Raw genomic sequence first — 24,191 nt, 5'->3', positions numbered from 1 at the left:
GCTCACATGTGACGATCCTTCATTGATCATAAATGGGTTTCAGATCAAATCCCCCGAGGACCCATTGTATAGGCATTTGACTGGTTAGGTATTGAAATCTATTGATGGATTGATTGATTTTTTTTTTTTATGATGGGTATTTGCAATGCACACAGAAGTGTTTTGGTTGGCCTGCAGCTGTGTCAGTGTTTAAGGAGATGGCAGTTTACGATTGCAGGAGAAGCACAGAGAGCCATTAGCCATCTGGAAGGTGTGTACCAGCCACAAAAGGCATAGATCTTACTGGACCCACTGCACTGGAGACGCATGTGTCTTTCATAACCTCGCTTTCTCTCTTTCTCTCTTTCTCTCTCCTCCTGGATGAGTGTATTCCCAGCCAAACAAATGGTTTTTTATTGATTCTACTTTTATCCTTAACTGCTCCCTTATGCCTCAGCCAAATTATTCCCTCATGGCAGAGCATGCAGGGAGGAGACTGTCAAAGTGAGACACATAGTTTGTGAGTTTGAAGTAGCAGATTGCAGCACATATTTTGCATATGGGGAAATAGATACATCTCTTTAAATGCTGTTTGTCACAAGCCGAGCTCACTAAAAAGCTGGATCTGTCTATTGATGTAGGCCAAGGCGACGCAGCAGAAGCTATGATGAGTGTGCACAGGGTTAAGGATCAGAGACACAGTGTGTCACATTAATCTCCTTCCCCCTAGGGAACCTGACACCACCAGAACACCACAGGTAAGAGAGGAAATTCGGTCTGCAGTTGTCAGCACAGGGTTTGACAGGTATTCTCTGATTACATCAGCCTTCTCTCTCTCCCTATTTCTCTCCCTTTTCCAGCCTTTAACTACTCTTTGAATATAAGCCTAAAAACATTTTTGCTAAAAATGCAGTATTACTGATTTTCTGGTCTTTGCATTTCAGAATAAACATAAAAAAATCATCAGATGCAACTAAACCTCGGAAAAGCCATTTACAGCACATACTTTGAGTACAGTGCAAGGCATTTATGCAAGGCGTTGGATGACTTACTTTAAAGGATAATCCCATTACTTTTCAATCTGGGCCCAATTTTTCCACCTTTTGGGGTCCAAATGACAACTGATCCTTTGCATGATGTTGTCAGACACTTATAATAACAATCTGAACCTGTCTGTGGCAAAAAGGTGCACTTTTAGTGGACATCATTTGAGGGGAGAATTTGCCCCATGTGACTACATTGTAGCCTGTTTCCACTATTGAGCAAGAATGCTCAATACTGGACCAATTTCAAAAATTTTTGTCCCTATCAGTCAAAAGGTGGAAAATATTGCCCAAGTTGAAAAATATACCAGAATTATCCTTTAACATCTTAAACTGATACTTACTAAACAACCCGAAACAGCCCATCTACGTCCTCACCAGTGACAACTGCATATTTATATTGGTTTGGAACAAAATAATTCTCATATTGTCTGCATTTCGATTGTTTACATACTTCAATAAATCACTCTAACTCAAGAAATAAAGACTGTGTTGTTCCAGTTTTTTTTTTTGTCTCAAACTGCACTGCATGTTCCTACATCAGACAATTGGATGCTGTCATTGCAAAGAAGGCTTCTTGCTTGTGGATAAGGGAATGTTGTTCTCATAATAGACTTTGCTTCATGTGGCTCTCAGCCATCTTTCCTTCATTATACCATGGGGCTTAAAAACCCCAAAGCCAACATGACCACAAACCAAGCATGTTGGTCCCCTGTGTTCAGTGTGCTGTCTCATTCAAATAGGTCCAGCAAGTCGCAGTGTGGAGTGATGTCATGCGGCAATTTTCATTACCAAAGCTCTCCATAATCATGTGAAGTCCGTCCATGTTTGGATAGAGATGAGCAGTTAACAATTATAAATTAACAGCGTTCCCTGCAGCCAATACCGATCCAGTAAAGGAGCAGCTTTATATGAATGTTGCTCTGTTTGCATGGACAGCAATGAATTGTAATTAAAAGGAGCTCATTTTCTAAAAAGCAATCAGATGATCTGATATGACAGACAAGTTGTGTGAAAATGAGGTTGCTGAAAACACCCCGTTCACTTTGGCTGTGTCCATAGTGATATCACTGTGGTGGTTTGGGCCCACAGAGATGGGCTTTTCTCCACTGCTAAAGACCCGTCATTATGGGCTGCAGAGCCATCCACTACAGAATCAAAAGCACATTCAATGAGTCTATAAATCCGCATAAAGCTCCCTAGGCATGGCTTACATTCCCAATGAATCAAAACAGTGGGACACACACAGCCAGAGTCCCGTATTGAGCCTGTTTAAGGGTGGCCCTCTTGGCCGGCCCAACGGTGTTTGTTTTGAGTTGCGGCAACAATAATGTCATTTTGCAGAGTGCTAAAGTGGCATTCCTTGGGTATTTTAAAGGGCATATGTTTAAGCTATTAACTGCAAAACTTTTGGCTTACGAGGTGATTGAGGATGATTGCCACCGCTAAACCTTACCGCATTCCCCCTAGCACAGCTGTGTAGGTGCACATAGTAAATATGTTTTAAGAGATCTCACTCTCACAACACTATAATAATTTTTTGCCACACGATAAAGCAGCTCAGCACATGCCTCAGTTGCTAAGGGAGGTAGACGCAAATAAAGCAACAAGCATGATCCAGCTACATTACTAGGTAGTTTCCATGCATGGACAAATAAAATGGGTTGGATTTTTAAGTTAAGCATATCTTAATGGTTCCTTAACGACACCGAAATTCCACTGAGGCCCTGCCAGTGACGCAGGGTGAATCCAAGGGAAAATAATGAGCCTCATAGATCCACCAAGCATAAGTCATTTTCCCATGATGCTTTTGAAAATTGGCTGGAGTGATGTGATATGTGCTGATATGGATGTCATATCGTATTCCAGACTCCACAGATAGCCTGTACACAGATAATGTTTGTCATTTGTATTAGCACAGTCGTCCAGATTCGAACAGCCTTTGAGGAAATGAAATCTAGGAATTTAGTTTTGGCTGAGCCATGAGAAAGAAAATCAAATAACAATGAATATGAAACAAAATAGCCACAATACCCACCTTATAATGCGTCAGTAGAGCTACAATTATTTTCCCTCAGGCAAAGAGAAGTTAAAAGATAAAAAGTTATGAATGTGCAACGAACAACAAAGGTATGCAATCACCAGTGCACAGCCCACTTTATCAAGTCTCATCCTCTGGGATTCAATGGTATGGCAACAGTGGAGTGACAAAAAATGTCTCCAAAGTCTTTTATGTGAACAAGAAAACATTTCCGGAAGTCAAACTTGCAAGAGACGGTCAAAAATACAAGGATACAACAAAGTGAAGTCCAAGTTGGAATATAGGTCAACCCACTTATGTGTTGTCATTCCTGCACAGAACAGGACAGGAAATCACTGGTCATTTGTACAAACTACAAAAGATGGGGGTTCTAGTCCACACCAGATAGTTTCTCACCTGATAGTTTATCGTGAGAGAAACGGGAAACTTACTGTGTGAGGGTGGGGCTGGGCATTGCTCATGTCATTTCAGGGGATTTTTCAAATACAACTCTTCTAATCTACAAATAAACTCAAAGGCTGAGATAAGTGGAGGGAGCATCCTCATCAACTCATCACTCATCATCAAAGTAGTGATAATTTAAAGCTATAATTGCATATGCCTTGCAGAAAAGATTTAAATGACACTGCACTTGGGATTCAAAAAGGGGAATCATTTGAAACCGTCATTACGGCCCGCCGTATTTGAGGACTTATCGTGAAACTAATCACATTCCACTTCCAGAGCACTTGAGCTGCTTTTCAAATGTCAACATCTCTGGTGAGAATAGATCTGAAAAATGTGACTTTGTCAGCTGGAGGTAACTGAATGATTTATCTGTCCCAGGTCCCTGAACAGATCAAAATCATCCTCTGCCACATTCTCATTTTTCTCCCGCTGACAATCGGGCCTTGAGAGGAACAGCTCGTGTGATAAGTTAGACATGATTTATTTGCTTGAGTCTGCATCACAAAGAGGAGACATCCCAACTCTAGACACAAATTTCACAGCTCATGGTTCTTCAATTTAGATTATACATAAAATGACCCTCTCTGTCAAGCATCAGTCTCAAAACATTCACTGTGAGCCTTCACGGCAGCGGCCCTAAATAAAGCTTTGGGTACAAGCAGTTCGGTTATCCCTCAAATCAGAAATCCAATATACCTTTTGATGGAAGCAGATAGGATGGTACAGGTCAGCTCTCATCCTGCAAGGATGAATATGCAAATTGCATATGTCTGTTTTGAATTTTGAGCAGTAATCCCAGTCCACGGAGAGAATCAAATCCCACCGTATCTTCAAACATTTCCTTGCCTGATTCAAGCTTACACGGTGATATCGGTGTGAATGTGCTTCTTGAGGACAAAGTGCTGTGCCGTCTCACAGAAGGATTCATATCAGTCACTGTGAGGCGCAGGATTAGCCAGCCTTAGCGCAGCAAACAACGCGGCGGATAGGAAGCATTTTCGACCCCCCACGTCACAGCAGATAGATGCAAGGGAATTTAAAGCTTGATGTTCCCTCCGCTCCCTATACTAATACCTTCTGGATGTATTCTGTATTACAGTCCCCCCTCTTCCTCATACTCACTCTGTAATTCAGTTGTTGGCCTTGCAAAAGTGACAAGGGGGACGCTGTCAGCCTCTTATCAGGCTGAAACTGACCTCAACATTTCATCCATTAAAAGCTGAAATCTGTCTGAAAATCAATGCTAAGCTTTACGTTGCAGGCAGGAGGACGGGGCAGTGAGGAGCAAGCAGGAGGAAGAGCAGAGCGCTGCCTCTGATGCTCTGGATGGAATGTCAAATCCTTGTCGGTATGGATTTAGTCATTTCCTGAGGCACGCTCTGTTACTCAACACCCCCCTTCTTCAGCTTGTGGAGCTGCAGCGGGTGTAACAGACACCGTGATGTCTATGTGATAATCTATTTGCCCCTACAGGAGGGGAACACTCGGGTCAACATCACTCGTCCGCCCTCGAGGATCCCTCTCCGTGCTTTTGTGCTGATAATCAAACAGCCCGAAGTGGTGGAAGAGGGCAAAGGGCTTGGTCTGCGTCCCAGCGCCCCTCCACCCCTTTAACAAAGGAATCTGCCCCAAAACATCACCCAGCACACAGCTGCAGCTCGGGGTGTCAGAAGGCATCACCCGTCAACCGCAGACCATTAGATAATGTGGCGATAACTAAGCAAAACAAGGCAGCTTTAGCAGCATTGCGGTGCTGAAAGAAAAGTTATTTTGTTGTCATGTCTGCGCAGGGCAACCGTAGTTGCGTTTTATCAGCAGGCTATTACAAAACTAAAAATTCAGTCTTTGTATTGGCGTTATCACGAGCCAGCAGCTAAATGTCGACGCTAAAATAAAATGTATCTGCGGGCTGCTGGCTGCCTGGATGGGACTGTGGTATTCCCTGCTGTCCTCTTTTGACTTACTCTTCTATTTAACTGTCCCACCACAACCCCAACCCATACACACACACACACACACACACACCTCACCCCTGTACTGGCTCAGTGTATTGCTGCACCTCCTGCCTCTCTGCTTGAGCTCTTGTCATCCATCTTTTCAAGTGCTGGACTGTACAGTCACTTTGGCAGCCCTGCTTTTAGGTGCTGCTTGCCCTACTTGGTTCGAGCTGCTGACAGGCAAGCAAATAGACCAAATTGGATGGATGCAGCTTCCCCCGCCAGCAGAGACGACCCTAATAGTTCACTTCAGATCTCACTGCTCAGCCCTCTCTCCTCTATCTCTCCTTATGTCACACACACACACTCACTCACACACACACACACACACACAAAGTACACATCTCTTGTTCTCAAGCTCTCGGTCCCTATCTCCTTTCTCCTTGTTTTCATATAATGCCGCATTTGCTGAGACACAAAAATGCAGTGAGGCTCTCTGTGTGCGCGAGTGCAGCCAAGTTTGAAATGATCAATTCAATATTGGTGGTAATTACAATGATAATTGTGCAGGTGTGCAAAAGGTTACAACAGCAGAAATCAGTCATAATCGTCTGGAGACCATACATAATTTATGTCATGGATGAGGAATGAGCCAAACACTGTTGTGAATTTGACATTGCCAGAGAGCCGTGTGACAGAGAGAGAGAGTTGCATGTCGATTATAATACACCCTGGTTGTGGCTCATCCTTGATCTCAAAAATAAAGAATGTTAGGCATTGGGATGAGAGAAACTCATTGGCACTGTACTGCACAGGTTTCCTTCCACCCGAGAAATAAAGGCGTGTTGTAAATTAAGTTTCATGCAGCACAGGTAAAGTACATACAAAATACAACACATAAAATGCAATACATTTGGTGTTTGACAACACAGATGCTCTACTCCAGCAGGAGGCTGATTATACACACGATTAGTATACAGAAACTATAATACACATTACACATTGCATTCAATTAGTGTATATTTTAATCACTAGACTCAGGAACTTTCCCTGAGAATGAGATTTGCTCGCTCTCAGGAGAAAACAGGTGCATGTACCAAACATCATAACCGCTAAGAAGCCGATTTACTGAAGCCTTTAATGTGTGCAAAAACTTTTGGCTTGGGCAAAGCCAGGAATATAAACCGATACACACCAAAATTGTCTTGCACCAACGATGAGTTAATGCTGACTAGATTTTAGTAAATCTAGGTCTAATTAAACAAAGAGAAGAAAATTTCAACTCATTCAATTCCATAAAACTGATCAAATTGTGAATATTCATACAATATCTGTAATTCATAGCATGTATTCACCTCCATGCATTTTTTCATCAGGTTTGGGGGATTAAGTAATCAAATCCATGCTTTTCTCACAGTGTGCTGTAACTCATCCTCCCAGTGCTCTTCCTCTCTTTATCTCAGCTTCCTCTGAGAGAGAGAGAGAGACTTCCAGCCAGCAGGAGGAAGTGAGCGAGACTGTGTGGAGCAGCCCCTGTGTGGCCGGCTGACACAACATCACGCCAAGACTAAAACTGACAGACACACCTGTCACGGCGTCAGTGTGTCATCTCTCAAACTCTCGCTCTATCCCGTGACTCAGAGAGCACTCCTGAATTTCAGTCTGTCCAAAGAGTGAGAGCCAGTGAGGGGAAAGGACTGACAGTCCATCTTGACAAGTGTGACTCATTTTTAGTGGCCATTAACCGAGTGCTATTCCAGCAATGTAGGTGTCGCTTCAGCCACCGATAGCCAAACGAGAACAAAAAATCCGCTTTTGATATTATTTGTGAAGGGATTTTTACTTTTACACGTTTTTGGAACGCCTCTCCTGAGTCTTACTGTCATAACTATCTTGAAAGGATCTACTGCATCTCCACATTTTAAATAACCACTTCCTTATTTAAAGCGCCCCTAAAAACACTTGAATCCTGACATATTTTTGAAAATGCATTACTAATGCTTTTGGACTCAGCGGTGCATATGTATTCAATAAACATATTTCCCTGCAAATGTAGTACAGAGAAGACAGCAAGGATTTTTTTTTTTTTATCTAAGTTTCATAACTGTCTGTGTCATTTCTTTTAGTAAGGAACAAAGTGCACAGAATGATTTAAATTAAACACTATACTTTACTACGAGATGGGTTTTTAAGCATTGCTCCTAAGAAAACAACAAAGATAACTGTGTTTTTTTTTTTTTTTTTTTTTTTTTTTTTATAGAAAAGTGAAGGGCGGAAGTCGTTTCACAATGTGGCTGTTATTCTGCCAGTCTCCGCACCACTCGGAGAAAGATCCGGGAGTAAAGCAGGAACCAGCATGTGTTAGCAATAAAAAATGTCATGGGCAAAAGAGACATACACCTTTTCTGGAGGTAATCTGTACCATATGTTGCTCACTCAGCTTGGGGTTGAGCCACTCACTCACGTGCAGTTGAATCCTGATGCGGAGATGTGCACCTTTCACCTGCTCAAGCACAGAGCCTGACAGAGGCTGTTTGCTGCTGAGCCGCCTACATGTAGCATGAATGAGAAAACACTCATTTTCAGCCTGTCAGCGATGCATCACTGAAGCATAGTCTCACTCTCTGGGGCTCTCTCTCTCTCTCTCTCTCTCTCTCTCTCTCTCTCTCTCTCTCTCTCTCTCTCTCTCTCTCTTGCTCTCTCCCTTTTGCATTTTCTTTCTCTCACGCTCACGTACACGTCCAACCCTGCCCACTCCACGCTACAAACTACAGATTTGAGTTTGATCTGGAGGAGACCTGTCATGATTCAGACATGCATGTATGTATGTGTGCATGTGTGTGTGTGTGTCTGCAGCGTGCCGGGCTGAGGCAGGCAGAAGGCGGGAACGGCTTCCCAGCGGGGCCTTCCACGTCTGGGCTGACAGAACTATTAGATCCCTGCCAGACATGTAGGACAGGACAAGGTCACCTCAACTCAGCACCAACTCTCAATCAAAGCAGTGGCAGAATGTGGACTCATTACATCTGCGCTGAGCGAGGAAGTCAAACAAGGAGAGGGGAGAATGAACGAGTGAGACGGAGAGGGTGGGAAAGGGGCAGGAGACATCAGAGAGAGCTGCAACAATAATTAAAAAATGAGAGACAGAGAGAGAGAGAGAGAGAAAGGGAGCTGGATCACATCCATGCCTTCATATCTTGATTAGTCTTAAGAAAGCCATTCATCTTAATTCTTCAGGTCAGGAGGCTCTGATAGGGCAAAGCGAAGGGAAGGACAAGCTTTTTTACATTTTCTAACACACACACACATGCATATACACACATAGACAAAGACACAGACGCACACACACACACACACATATAGTCCGAAGGTCAGTGCTCAGAGCTCCCATGGGAGGTAATGAGATACCGGTCCAACAGAACTGAATCAGTATTCCATCAGCAGAAGCCGTGCCTTCTACGAGTGCCAGTATTTGCCTTTCTGTCTTTTGCGCTGTGAATGAACGGAAATGTTATGTCAGAGACTGTTTGACTAAATTTGGCAGTTCAGCGTTTTTTTGTGCAGGGGCAAACAGGCATACTTTGTGGAAAATGACTTCACGGAAAAATTAAAAAATCCACACAAAATCGCTGTCAACATGGTTCAAAAGCAGCGATGAGCGGTGTGCCATGCCTGGGTCCATTTTGCTGTGTGTATCGTTGCGTTTTTCTTTTTTTTTTTTTTTTTTTCATGGATAACTGGCTAAACCCAGATCATGTGGCATCACATTGAGGTACAGTATAGTGTGGCTACGATGGAGCGTGATTGCAGAAACATGAGAAAAAACATCAATGGTAAACATCAGGTTTTGAGAAAAGGCTTTTCTGGGCACTGACCACTTTTAATAATCAGACAGGGAGGAATTCACAGTAGAAGGGGCAATTTCTTTTCTCACAAACAACAGCTTCAAAAGACGAGAACGCAACACAGATATAGAAGATACGTCGTTTTGAGTAAGGCATGGATCTCACTTTTACTCGACTGGAAAAACTTGCTCTCTTGCCGTTACTAACGCTTCTCTGATCACAGTCGCCGCCGCTCTCTCCAACGCCTAGCACCGAATGCAACAAGTCCATGCATGTTCTCTTCGAGGTTGTCGAAAGAGATTTGGGGGAAACGTAGGAAATCATTAACTCAAGCAAAAGTAGCTGAGGCAGGTTGAGAGAAAATGGGTATGCCAAAGAAAAACAACTGAATTGCAACACTTTACATCATAAAATAACTTCTGGAAGGCACCGAGCATCACAAATTGATGATATCAAACAGTGTAACAGTGTGTGTCTGAGCGTGGATTTGTCCTTAAAAATTAAATCTGAATGGGTCTACACTTACTTTTTTGTCATGATTCAGGTTCACAAAGCAGCACATATTTAATTTCATTAAGGGCTTCCTTCACATTTTCACCACCACATGGCAAAGTGGTAGGTGGTGATCAATGGAAGCCAGCGGTCCATATCCATATGTGCAAGAATAATTATGTCCTCTGGGGCAAGTATATGTTTATTCCAGCGGCACGTTGGCATGTCAAAAGCAGAAAGTGTTTATTTCTATCACACGAACTACATCTGCTCCGTGCTTATACAGCTGACGGTTATTTATTTCACACGTGCAGGGGGAACACACTTAAGGTGGTTTACAGAACACTGAAATAATATAATTTCAGCTCCACCGCTATCACCTCACAAATCCATGACACGTTTGTACCCCTATGGCTTTACTGTAGTATAGCTAAGGATTAGAGAACCCCTAGTAGTGTCGAATGCTGGCAGCTCAGAGGCTAGGAGCGATTTTTTTCCCCCTCCTTCAGCTTGACTAATGCACTCTAAAAGGTTCAGGATACCCGAGGATGCAGTGAAAAACATGATTAATGATCCTAAACCAAATCCACTTTATAGCATTTTCAGTTATGTCAATCACATCCACATGAAGGGGTGGGATACTGCGAAGATTAAAAGTCAACAGGTCAGCTCGATGAGGGAAGGAGGAGGCAGAACTTATCTGATGAGAACTTCTATCCTTCCAAAAGAATTATAGAAGAAAAAAAAAACATCCTCAAAGCTGCGTGTCCTTAGATGTGACTCAAGTGGGTGTTCAGGGGGAATAGGAGCTCCTCTTCACACAGATTCTCTGACTGCCTGACCCTGTCTGGTGCTGTACTGGTGGTTTGTTTGGGCGAATCATGTTATGCCAGTACCTTCTGCTGAGGAATACCACACACACACACACACATATTCACATGCAGTGGAGCCTCGTCGATAGATTTGGTTTTCTCCCTTGCGAGGAACCAATCAGCTCTGACACTGCTGGCAGGTTCTGTCATCTCCTTCACTGTCAATTAGGAAGCAATCGCTGAAATGACGTGGCCCAGACTTAAAGCGATGGTTGAACACTTTCGACATCTGTTCTTATTTTCTACCTGCCTCTGATGTAGATATCAGTGGACATCATTTTCACTTAACTTGATGCTTTGCCTCATATGGGACAGGGAGCACCTACTCGCGAGCGACATTTATAATAGATGTATAATGGACGAGATCAAACTTCATTTTGGAGTGGGAACACATTCCATGTTGCACTGAAAGAGATCATAATTCTATCATGGTGAGCTTGAGCTGTTAATTTTTCACAATACTGTAGTAAAACTATCACTAAACCCCTGGTTGCTAGGCCTGATTTGCTATGTGTGGCGGAGCAATGGTACATTCAAGACAGCTGGAAAACGGGATGTTTCCTACTTGTTTCTCAACACTGTTAGCTGACACAATGGGCAGATGGGCCGGCGTCCATTGGAAAGGCGATTCAGATGGCCACTCAAATGGATTTGTCCTATTTCCATTTGAGCCGCCATTCAAATAGATTTTTCCTACTCAGTTTCCAGTTGTCTTGAACGCACCATCACATTGCTGTATACAGAAACTTCTAGCAATCGTGCTATGGTAACTTCCTCTAGCTATAGTTTGACTTAAAAAGGAGGAAATAATGGCTCGAATCTGAATGTGCCCTGATAGACTGTCATGGCATTATGCTCAGTTTATGTTCACTGTGCCATTTTTTGTAGAGTGCTTTTTGCAGCTGAATGATGTGTGGCCCTGCCTACATCCATTATAACTTGGCTCACTATCAGGGGCTGCCCGTCCCATATGAGGCAAAACATCAAACATCAGTGAAAACGATATCTACCAGCTGGCAACATACAGGGGAGAAAAAAATAAGAATACATGTCAAAAATCCCAAACTGCACCTTAAAACTATCACCTGTAATTGGTCAGCAGTGATGCACATCGCTGGCCTTGGCCACAATATGAGACAGCATTGTTGATTAGCTGAATGACCTGGAAACCTGTTGTGCTCATGTTGCTTTTGGTTCAGTTTTGTTTGTGTGTGTGTGTGTGTGTGCTATGCAAATTAGACTTTTATTGGAATTTTATTCATAGTTCAGCGATCGTGAATTCAGGAGTATCCTGGCTTGTCCTTGCATGCTCTTTCTCTCTCAAACATACTGCATTTGTAATAGCGGCATAATAATTTTCTTTGCATTTTGTCCAGTGCTGAGCGCACATCAAAGGATCAAAGGGGAGACGAGTTACAAGCTTGTTTGCCAGTATATCGCCTTAGACCTTAGTACTTGTCATTTGAATGGGATAATTTTTTCCTCTATACAATAGGAGTTCAGAGCTGAGAAAATGACTCTGATGCCGACACTTCACCTGACTAATCCACTTGTTGGTACTTGTTTGCTCTGAGACTTCCTCCGGCTATATTAAGAAGTACGCATTGCTTGTCTGAGTCTCATCTGTCACCCACAGCTTCTCTTATGGATTTTCCTGTTTTGATCCTTGCCATCTGTGTCTCATCTGTCTCTCTCTCTGTATTTTTTTTGAAAGTCGACACCATGAACAATTCATTTGTAGCCACAACTTCACAGGTTTTGGCTCCACAGTGCAGAATAATTGTTGGATTATTCAGGCCCAGCGTCTACATGGTGACATTTATCTCTCTTTTCTGTCTTGTCTACCTGCATTGCATTATCTAAAGATGTAATAAAGACTTTTTTCAAGGGGGAAGTTCAATCAACATGCAACAATATGCTGTATGTATAGTTAAAAAAAGACAGGGGCTTCTGCACTGGCAGCAAATTGGAGGCAAAACACCCAGACTGCACCCTGGCTGACTTAAAAGCAATTCCACAGTTTCTGGTACAGTTTCTGGACTCATTCAGATGCAAAAGGTCAAGAAAGAAAGCTAGGAACTTCAACAAAATTAGTCTCCACTTCAGCAGGTCCATGTGCCGTCCACTGACATTGAAAAATGGCACTGTATTTTTTAGCGCTGAATACATTTGTTTGTGTACATGCTTTTTAATCTCAACAAGATTGGAAAATCCAGTATTAATTCTGTTTTAGGGTGATTTTTTGGGGGTCTTTGATGGATAAGAACAAGACTTCAGGAGGCGAAACATCAAACTTCATATCAATCTCTTAAACACCAGGGCAATGATCCTCATTTTGCGTGTGTTTACTGCACTCCTCGCACTCGCTCGCACAGAGACTGACTGACACAGAGTGCGGCAAAGCTTAATGCCAGTCTGCCAGCTGCATGCGTCAAACACTCCGCATGCAACTTTGAAATGGTTTGCAGTCCTCAGAGGCGCATGAAAAAGAGGAATGGCTAAGGAAGAAAGAAAGAGAGAAAGAAATAAACCCAATCTATTGTACGGTCTGCTGGCTGGGTGAAGGATTAACTGTTTTCTATCACAATTCTCCTCTTAATCAATCGAAGTAATCTTGGCTGAAGCTCTCCCTCCCTGTACCAGATTCACTGTCACATCAGCATTCCCCATTCCCTTCCAAAGCTCTCAATTAATACCAGATCTGCTCCAGGGCCACGTGTAACTGTGTGACTGTGTGTCTCTGTGTGTGTGTGTGTGTGTGTGTGTGTGTGTGTCGGCATGTTATTCCTACTTGTGCAAGTGTGTGCTGGTGTTTCACTACCACAGATGTAGTATATCTCACTCTCAGACACAGTGGGGACTGGTCTCCACTGGCACTGAGTGGTACCGCTGCAGCCCTCTACCACCCCCACACACACACACACACATACACACACACACACACATCACGCGTGCACCAGGCACCGACCTCGCTCACCGACAGCGATGCGAGACCATTCGATAAGGAATGAGAGACCTGAACTCTTTCACCCAGCCGGAGTCCCCCTGCAATGCCACAAGTAAATCATCACTGTTTTGTCAGCAAGAAAGTGATGATGCTTCTGAATATTCAGCGAACAGCATAAACATCAGACTCACAACAAGTGCTCAGTCTGCTGAGTGAAGGCTGAACCGCACCAAAAAGCATATTCTTTTGATTTTAGAGTACCAGGTGTGGCCTTAAGGTAAAAATCCGCCCTCAGAGGCCCTTGCACTGTTGTGTATCATCAGTCTGCAAGGCTCAGTGCATTCCAGGGGCTGTTTTGTGATGAAGTGTTGTAATTTACTTTCTTGGCGCATCTACTTTCCCTCAACCTGCCTCGTCTGCTTTTACCTGAGATGGTGATTTCCTAAATTTCTCAAAATACCTCTCAACAAACTTTAAAGAGGAGGCTTGTCTATGCTGTGAAACTGTAGTTGGGATGAGTGCACTGGCAATACTGGTGGCCTAGTAAGTTTTCAAATGGAGAAAAAGTGAGAGTGGAGGGAAGACAATGCTATGATAATGGTGTGCCCAGGCGTTCAAATTGCCAAAAAAGCTGCAAAGATGCAAGCCGCAGCTATACTGCCTTATGGACAACCAATTGCACAGTCTCTGTTTCTTCTGTGATGAATTTCTCACTGAATGACTGTCAAACATCAACACAGAATGGTAAGCTTAGCCTTTTGATTCTGAGGTTATGACACCAAAACCTGACGTTTACAATTTTCCGAGCTCAAACTCCATTGTAAGCATTTCACTGTAGCAATATGCTATGTACTAGGGTGGGAAGGGGGGGATGATTCATATAAGTATCGCAATTGTTTTTATACATTACTGAATCCATACAGAGAAAATAATAAAATATGGGTATCATGTGAAGTTAGATGATCTAAGGTATCCATTGATGCCACACATGCCATGCTAGGTTGTGGGCAAGGCAGCTAGATCTGCTTCTCCAAAGATAGGCTACATTTTGGTGATGAAAAACTGGCATGGCTATTCTCATAGGGTCACCTTGACCTCTCAACCTCAAGATATTTGAATGAAAATGGGTTCTGCGGGCACCAACAGGTCACCCCTTTGCAGACATCCCCACTTAAAGCTAATCCCATGCAATTTGGGAGAAAAACCATGCAGGTTTTTGCATGCAGTACACTATAAATGTTTTATTTTTGCCTATTCTAAAATGCTGTATTTCTACATACTGGCGCCTAAACGGTCTTGGAGTTGCATAAATTCGGTTTGACTGGAAAGCTGAGACTCTTGTGGATTCAGTCAGCCCAGTTTTATTCATGTGTGATGTTAGCTGTCATAGTAGCCATTTCATTGTAGTGAAACCATTTTCTGAAACATGACATCACTGTATAAAATGACCTACTGTGACCTCTACAATTTTCTAACCACAAACTAGAGGATAATTTAAAAGAACTAAAATAACAATAAAACGTAATCTCGAATCACAATATTGGCAGAATTGCAATACTTAAGACTTGCAATACATATCGAATCAGCACCTAAGCGTTGCGACAGTATCAAAGCAGGAGAGAGGAACATCATCCCAGCCTTATCGTCTCCACCAGGTCTTCAAAGGAATATGAAAAACAACAAAATGTGCTCAGAAAATGCAACGCACATCACCAGCAAATGTTTTTAACAGTGTTGCATTTTAGGGTGGATTTCTTCTTTAAAGCCCTGCACCTTACCATCTCTACATCTGCCCAGACTTGAAAGACACATCACCTAAAATCCAAGACACTTCACACCTCAAGTGTGATTAGAAACATGTCTTCAGGGTGGTACATGTCCCTGAGCACAGGGTATCTGATTCCGCTACACATTTTCTGCGACTCGTCCATAAGGAAATCAAAGATACCGCTGTGCTCCGGGGGGTCTTGCGGGAAGGTAATAAATATTCCCTCATATAGGCCAGTTTCCTGTTCAGACAGGAAAGCAGGGAAACCCAACACTCACCTGTGAAGAGCACTCAGTCAGACGTGAAGAGAGGAGCCCCGCAACGTCTGTGTTATGTGTGTGTTTTTGGATGTGTGTGTACGTTTCTGTTTGTCCTTGTATGTGGGAGGGCTGCCATATGCTGGAAGTGCAAATGCGGCACTGCAAGCATCAGAAGGTGAGAACAGACATTACAGTGTTGGGTGATAATATGGAACCTGTGTTGGAGCCTGCTACGTCAATTCTAGCAACAGCAAGGACTAAACAGAGCTGTTTTTTATTTCTTTGCTGGTTTGTTTGTATTGTCTGACTGTTGCAAAGAGATACATCAAACAAACACAAACATGCACACACACGCATACATACATTCATATCTGTGGTATTTACATACATACAGATCATGCAAATCTCCAGCGCCTTTCAGGCAGTAGAATAAATTATCTGCACTGCCAATGACACAGTATGCACTGTGCCCTTTTCAATAAGCATAAGATTGCAGAGGCTCTTCTATTTGTCTGAATGATATTCCATTATCAAAGACATTTGAAGGATTAGACTCCCAAACTCTCAGAAAATGATTTAGCACATCATCTAGTTTCCTGAGGAAGAAGCTATATGGAAAAGAATAAAGAAAACAGCCAGAGAAGTCATTACCTTATTCAGTTTATGAGAGCACATACAAAAAAAAATTAGAAAATAGCTCAGACTGAAGAGATGCAATAAAGATATGTGCAGGGGCCTCTTCACAAAGCCGGGTCATAGCCACGGTTAGCATAATATGGAAAAATCACCTCAATTACTCCCACTAGGCAGAGAGACAGAGAGAATGGATGGAGTGATATGAGGGTTCGTTTTGGCAGGCAGCGGTTCAGCTATAAGGTCAAGCCGCACTCGGATCGACTGGCTGTTCGCTTTTATCGGGATGAGGACAAATGATGTCAGTGTGTCGGCCTTGTCTGTCACTGCAGATGTGGGCCTTCTGAGGTTTTGAGGTCCTCGGTTGTCATATCAGGAAATCTTCTAGAGGAAATCTTCCAAAACGTGGAGCCATCCTGCCCCTCCTCCACTGCCCCCTGGGCCACCTCATGCACACACACACACACACACACACACACACTCACATGCACGTACTCCCCCACAATTACTTGTTTCTCCTGTCATCTGCAAATCTGCTACTGTCACTATTTACTGTTTAGTTTATTCTTACCCAAGTTTGCCTGCACAATCTTGCTCTGCACAAAATGGACTTAATACACTGTGCCACTTTGCAGCCTCAGGCATTATATCTATATAAGCTCATGATTTTCAGGCATCTTATCCCATCCGCTGCTCCAATGCACCACTGAAACCTCACCACACCTCCTCTAGTTGGAGCCATATTGTGAGCCAAGTGCCCTGAATGCACAGAGTGACTGAATGTTCGCCTCTATATATGTGCTCATACTATATGTACAGTCCACTGTCACATTATATACCTTGCCTTGCTTCTTTGCACACTGTATGTGAAAACTCCTGTTCTTGTACAATGTGTCAGTCTGCATTGTGCTGCTGTGTAATATATTGACATGTCGATGCACCAGTGGCACTGCTCTAAGTGGCTGCACTCTTTTACTACAAGGTGAAGTGATGCTGAGTCTGATTCTCACCTGTGCAATACATCCTTAGGCATAATCATGCTATGGTGAACATAGTGTAGCTATTCCAGAGGCAGAATGTGTAAGCCAATAATGCAAATAACATTCACTGTAAGAACTGATTAAAGAAAAACAGAGATAAAATGAGATTTGCATTGCTATTTAGCCTCTTCCATTAGAGCGTTTTTTTTTCCCTCTTTACCCTGGAAACTGTCATTGCAAACTTCATTCCTCTTAAGTGCCCTTGTCATGGCAGACTCCTGTTACAGATACATCAATACGGTCACAGTGTCTCTCTAACTTTCTCTCTCTGTCCGCCTGTCTCTCTTTTTCCCTCTCATTCTATAACTCAGTTTTATTCACATCACTCTGCATAATGCATGATAGCACATAGGTCCCCCGAGGCCTGCTATTACGTAAACCTGTTGCAATAGGAGCCACAGCAGCACTTTTACAGCATCCATCAAAAGAGGGGCGAGGATGTGCCGAATTAGTGTGATTCATGAAAATGCATTGCTGTATTAGCATCAGTGAACTCTGCATACAATAACATTAAAAATTTGAATCCAAAAAATTACCATTCAAATTTGGCAAAGTCAAGCAGATATGAAAACCACTGGAGATGTATTATACTCATATCTGCAGAGGCACACAGGAATGAACGGAAATCCCTCTTCTTTGGGTGAGAAGTTTAATACTCCTCTCTGCGGGGCATCTTTATAGGAAACTGGCTGGGAGTCTTTTAGTCTAAAAACCCTCATGCTAAAGCATCGAGACAGCTTTTGGATATTAGGTTTTGTATAGTTTTGTGCAAACCTGCCATACATAAGGGGGAATTTCAGGGATAATCTCTGAAATATAACATTGCTGAGCAGTAAAGGTAGGGAGACAGCAGGCTGGCTTATGGAAACCCTCCTGTGCAGCTCTTGACTATTCATAGTTATCACCTGTCTGCAGTCTCTGCAGCTCTCGTGCACCCTGAAGGGTACGCATCATTTCTGCAACAAAAACGCTCTAGTTGTGTCTCTGTTAGCCACTTAAACTCATCAGTTGCTCAACAATTAGAGACATTCTGAAACTGCAGTATTTTCCTTCAGTGCGTCAGAGGATTGACTCAAAGTATAACCAGATGGCCGTTTCATGAATCCCAAAAGCATCAGTGTATGTTTGTGAAACTTGTTTGGAAAATGATGTACAACACTGCAGTATGCATTCAGTTGTTTTTTTCTGATATTAATATCGTGTAATTCATAAGAGCTCCAAAGTGACAACACATGTTGCGTTCATTTGGGCACAAAACCAGTACCGCGTGTGGAGAGCGCAGAAAAGACCCAGTTTCATCAGAGTAACTAAAAACTCACCGCTTGCATTCTTTCCACAGATGAGGTGCTGGCAGGGCTGGAGAAAGCCCCATACCTCCGCATCATTACTGACGGCCTGCTCCAGGGACTCCACAGTGAACTTGGGGATCCCGTTATCTTTCTCCACCAGCGCACTGCGCAGCACGCGCGCGTACACCTCCCGGAACAGGCTCTCCATGCACGCGGACAGGTAGATGGCTGCGTGCTCGTGGATCCGGACCGCGACCCTGCTGTCGACCATCCACCTGAAGAACTTCCCCACGTTGAAGACGAGTCCGCAGCGCACCGACTTGCCGCGGCTGAACTTATCCTCGGTGCTCATGTTGTACAGAGACAACGCACCGAGGGCCGCGGTGATGCAGTTCGCTGACACGGTCCACGACATAACGATCTTTATGGCACTTTGAATCTCATATTTGGTGCATTTGGCGTAGCGCAAACTCAGGCGCTGCGCCTCCCTGGCGACCCTGACCAGGGCCCGGCTGACCAGCAACGAGAGCCGGTGCAGGACGTCCTGCGGCGGGGTCGGCAGGCTCATCTCCTCGTCCCTGCACAGTGCGCTCGCCACTTCCCCGAGGCTCCACGGCACATCCTCAAGCTCGGGTAGTTTAGCGCACTGCCCGGTGCACTCCAGGATCTCAGCGTCTTCGACCAGGACGGTGTTGACAGTGTCCAGACTGTTGTGTCGACTGTGCATCGAGTCGGTTAAATGCCAGTAATTCGCCCCATGTGCCTCTGAGCAGCACAGCGACGCACTGGAAGACCTGAAGGAGTCCGCGGCTCCACCATAACCCGAGTCTAGCGTCAAATCCTCCAGGGTCCTCGCTGCTGACTTGCTACTCCTTGCCATAACTGCACTTCATACTGTAAAAGAGGGCTTGGGATAAGTGGAATAAAAGTGCAGACCAGTGGAGTTTGGCTACGCAAGTGTCTCGTGTGAAGTCCGGTACCCAACAGAGCTAATTTCTACCGCCTATATAGTAAAAGTCAATCAAAGGCTGAAGTGCAAAGTTAAGGTAGTATCTCACCACACAGTGCATCAACAGTCACTGTGTTTTACCAGTAGAGTCCCTGACAGATGGAGGCGGGGCCGTGGATAAGTGAAAACAGTTGTCAGCCAATGGACTCTCGAGATGACCCAGCAAAGAGTTTTAATTGGACCGCTTAGGAGGCTCAATAGAAAGCCATTGATGTAGCCTTAATTGTTAAATAATAAGGCTTATGAGGAGCCGAGGGAGGGATGCGAATATTGAGCACAAGGCTTGCTTTGTTGTCCAGAATCGAGACAGAGTTTTTGCCATGAAGAATTGTTCAATCCTTGTCATAACTAATTAACTAATGAAGCCACGGTAAAGAGTTAATTTACATAATACAGTAGCAGCAGTGTTTACATAACCCACATTTAGAGGACAACTCATCAGCAGGATCAGCCTTTAAGATATTTTCTGAGGGCCCATGTCTAATGGTAACATGACTCAAGTCCATTAATAATAGATTGCATGCATAATGTATCCCTCCCTGTTCCTTTGGAGAGGAGCTCATTGAGGAGATCTGAATTACGCTCAAGGTCATTTGCAGGGATCACTCACAGGGTCTAACTAATCCATTTGGTTATTTCTCTGAAACCCGGGCTTTGGCTGTGTGTGGTCTCTCACACTGAATTCCATTCCACCTTTGCAATATTTATCTGCAAGTGAACACCAAGGGAAATACGCACAGGGTTTAATGCAGGACTGCCAAATAACAGTACTAAGGTATGGGTGTGGTTTGTAAGGGTAAGCGGTGAGTTGGGATTGGCTCGTAGTGACGGTTAAATTTGCATTTTGGATCAACTGAAAGGAGTTACGAGATAAAGCTGAAGCCCAGGTTAACATTATGACTGGATTATTTGTAATTTGCTCAATGGGTCGTCACCTTTTGCACACCTGTCGGACCACAGGGGCGGCCCTCTCTCTGTGGCCCTCAAGATTTCCTCCATTTTGTGCCCTCTTCAGCTGGGTTTTCTGAGGAGGTTTTTCTTGCCCACCATGAGGATTATGTCAGGGGGTGTTGTCCTGTTTTGTTTGTTATAAACTTGTGGTCATGTAAAGCCCTTTGAGACTGTGAACAGTGATACTGGGCTTGAAATAAACTTTAATTTGGTGTTAGGTGGCCTAAAACAGTAGAGATATATTATTGGCCAAATGTATATTGGTCTGAGGGACTGAGCCCATTTTAATTTGGGGAGAACTATTATTCATTGATTCTGAAAGACTGGCGTTGACTTGACATTATGTTATAAATCAAATTATGCATAAATTCACCCCGCTTTCAACATTCAGCAATGATCACTTGAGAAATCTCGGCGTCACATTTGATAGCAGTCTCACATTGGGGAAATATGTGCAATCGTGACTCTTTCATCACAGGCAAATTTACAAGATCAGATAATTTCTCTGTTTGTCATGGGCCCTATAAACTTTGGAACAACCTACCAGAGGAGATTACGTTAGCAAAGTCAGTCAGTGCTTGTAAAAACACACTTTTTTAGACTGGCTTTTACTTGAATGTTACCTGTGTCCTGCCTCAGTTGTTTTCAAGCCTTTAAATGGGCCTTTTTATTCTCTTAACTCTTTCACTTTGTCATATTATATGTTGTATTTTTTATATATTGCTATTTTTGGGTTGTTTGACCGTTGTAATCCAGTACTGCTGTTCTTGCCTTGTCATGTTCTGTATATGTGAAGCACTTTGTAAACCCTGTTTTTGAAAAGCACTAAATAAATAAAGTTATTAAGATGATCTGAGGTGCAGTGAGGTTGTAGTTTCTGCATGTGACAGCAGTTTGAATTTCTTCCTGGAGCAACAGTGAACCCTGGTGTCCTGTGGACAAACTTCAGTTTATTAGACATTCAAACCAATGCTTCTCCCTACCAGACCAAATAGCTAAAATTTCACTGACACTGTAAATAAATTGATAAATAAAATAAGATACACTTGAAAGATAAGACTGAACAGATAAGTTTGAAATAAAAGCAAACTGCACAAGATATGATCATGATTAATTTCATGATTGTACTTTCTTCACCAAGTAATATAATAAAATGTAATGAAACAGTAATTAAGTTTTTCTGCACAATGCTCTTGCATGAACATTGACATTCCACAGTGGCAACCATCTATGTAAAATAATGTTTATTTTTACATTATTGTTGATGCAGTGATAGCTGGATGTCCTCACTGTCCACCCCACATTCGAAATGTGTTGATGCACACATACATGGTACAAATGTAGGCCACTCTGGTCATTCCCATTTGCTTAAGACATGCAGTTCTTTATACTGAAAGACAGCACTGTTAAGACTGACTGAGGAGGAGGGCATATGAGGACAAAAACATGAACTTGTGTGTGGGATGTGTGAAAAACAGAGAGGTTCCTCCAAAACAGACTCGATAGAGATTTCAAATGTATGAGTGGGTTTTCCCTCTGCTTTGAGTGTGGAAGATCGAATCAAAGTAGCATCCTCATCACAGAAGGCACAGAGATTAGGTAGACAGAAGGACAGCAATACATATATATATATATATATATATATATGCTGGATTCACACAGCCTGAAGTCGCAGTGGGCAGAGTGACTGTATCTATAATTGTTCCTGTATTTAGGAGGTGAGAGGAAAGCAAGAGAAAGAAATGCACCATGAATAACCTGGAAGAGCTAAAAGATGGTTCACACATTCAAAGCCTGCGTGGAGAAAATAGAACGTAGTGGGAGAAAACATCTGGTGTCCAGTCTATTATATAACCACCAGGTCAGCTGTGTCACAGCTGTGTGTGTGTGTGTGTGTATGTGTACACTCACATGGATGAATGTTAATTGTGTGAGACAGTGTCTGAGAGAGATATTAGCTCCATGGCTTTCTGTGGTGAGTAATAAACAGACACATAGAGAACGAGAGAGAGAAACACACACACACACACACACACACACACACACATACATCACTGGGGTTTTATAACAGATGCAATTTAGTTACTATTGTAATTATCTGAGTGCTGCTAAACACGACCTTGAGAGAGACAGAGAGGGAGAGAGAATGAGTAAAAAGTGATTTGATTGTCTTATGCATTAATCAGACAACGATACATTATCCAGTTGACTCATATAAAATTTAAGTAGGAGGGCTAATTGACTGAGCGATTGGAATATCAACTTACCTTATCCAAGTAGCTTAAGATGATTACTCCATCCTTTGGGTGATATAGTTATGATGTCAGGAGCAAAGAACTCGGCAAATTACTCTCATAAAGTTTTTAAATCTACCTTGTAGGTCTTTAATAGTTGTGGAAGATACTTTAATATCACCGTCTCATGTGATGCGTTTTATACAGGCTGTCCTTGTTGGGTGTGGGGTGCAAAGAATTTCCCAGCCAAAGTTATGCTTTAATGCTTCCTTGGGAGCTGAACTTGAGATGAGGTAATATTGATTCAAAACATTTTCACTGAGCACAAACTGATTTTATGGGAAGAGCATGTAATTATAATTCAAGGTCAAAACCCATGAGCTGCCTGAGCACAAACCAAGTGACTTCATTTTTTTTTTTTTTATTACATGATGTTCTCGTAAAAGACTACTGGCTTATATTTATATAAAGGAATGGATTTATATAAATGTTTGGAGCATATATCTCATATAGCAGAGAGTAAAATGAATTATGAATCAATTTAGGATATGGACTTTGCACATGTTGACAGTATCTGTGGCCTGTTTTCCTTGTCATCATCCCTGGCTGAGTGCATTGTGCACAGTATATCCCATAGTATTATGGAATTATAAGCAAAGCTGTCACTTGGCATAGCTTATACTGTCCATGTGAGAGTGAGAAAAAAGGAATAAACACTTACATGAATGAAAATGAAATGCTTTAAAATTGGGATGCAGTATCACAATGAATCACCAGGCCAGGCCTTTAGAAAAATCAAATTATTGTGTAACAAAGCCCCCTAGTGTCAATCTCCAGAGCTGTGCCTATCGCCTGGAGGACCATGCATTCCCTCTCTTAGCAGGGCCTCTGCTTAGGAATGCAGCCATTTGTTCTTATCACAGTAATCTAACAACAGTGATGGAGAGTACACGCACCCTAACTCAGTTACATTCACTTAGGCATAACTAGGCGTAACAGCATGCAGTAATCAAGAGTAAACAAAGAAAAATGTATTAGTTATCCTTGAGGGAAAGGAATGATACATTAAATTGACCTTATGTGGGTGGATTAAAATAAAAAAGTTGACAGGTAGGCGATTTAGAAATGCAAGCAAACAAAGGCCAGCAAGTTACAATCCCTGAGAAATGAGTCTTGCGGTCAGTGGACTGTAGAAGTCTCTGTGTCAGGGAGGACGGGACAGAGGAAGCATAAGAAAGGAGGACGCTGAGACACCACGAGCTGGACGGTGAGGCTGAACAGTAGCCCATGGGCTCGCCCTGTGGAGGCTGAGCGCTGTGGATTTGTCGCCACATCCACCTCTGGTTTACTCCGAAAAAGATCTGCAGCCACAAAAGCAGCCTCTCAAGTAGCAGAAGAAAGCAG

At 43.0% G+C, this 24,191-nt stretch overlaps 1 protein-coding gene across 2 annotated transcripts in view; it reads right to left on the bottom strand.

Moving 5' to 3' along the window:
- The window catches only part of btbd11b (BTB (POZ) domain containing 11b), a 70,112-nt gene extending 50,376 nt beyond the window's left edge, over positions 1 to 19,736 (bottom strand). The window contains exon 1 of one of the 2 annotated variants that reach the window (XM_030054503.1): positions 18,624 to 19,736. In XM_030054503.1, coding sequence (XP_029910363.1) covers positions 18,624 to 19,473 — 850 coding nt within the window. In that variant the 5' untranslated portion in view covers positions 19,474 to 19,736. The remainder of the gene's footprint in view (positions 1 to 18,623) is intronic. The other variant, XM_030054502.1, reaches the window with a different exon arrangement.
- Between the last annotated feature and the right edge of the window lie 4,455 nt (positions 19,737 to 24,191).

Source organism: Myripristis murdjan, chromosome 6, assembly GCF_902150065.1.
Source record: "Myripristis murdjan chromosome 6, fMyrMur1.1, whole genome shotgun sequence".
Classification (NCBI taxonomy): domain Eukaryota; kingdom Metazoa; phylum Chordata; class Actinopteri; order Holocentriformes; family Holocentridae; genus Myripristis; species Myripristis murdjan.
This window is presented reverse-complemented; position numbering and strand designations above follow the sequence as displayed.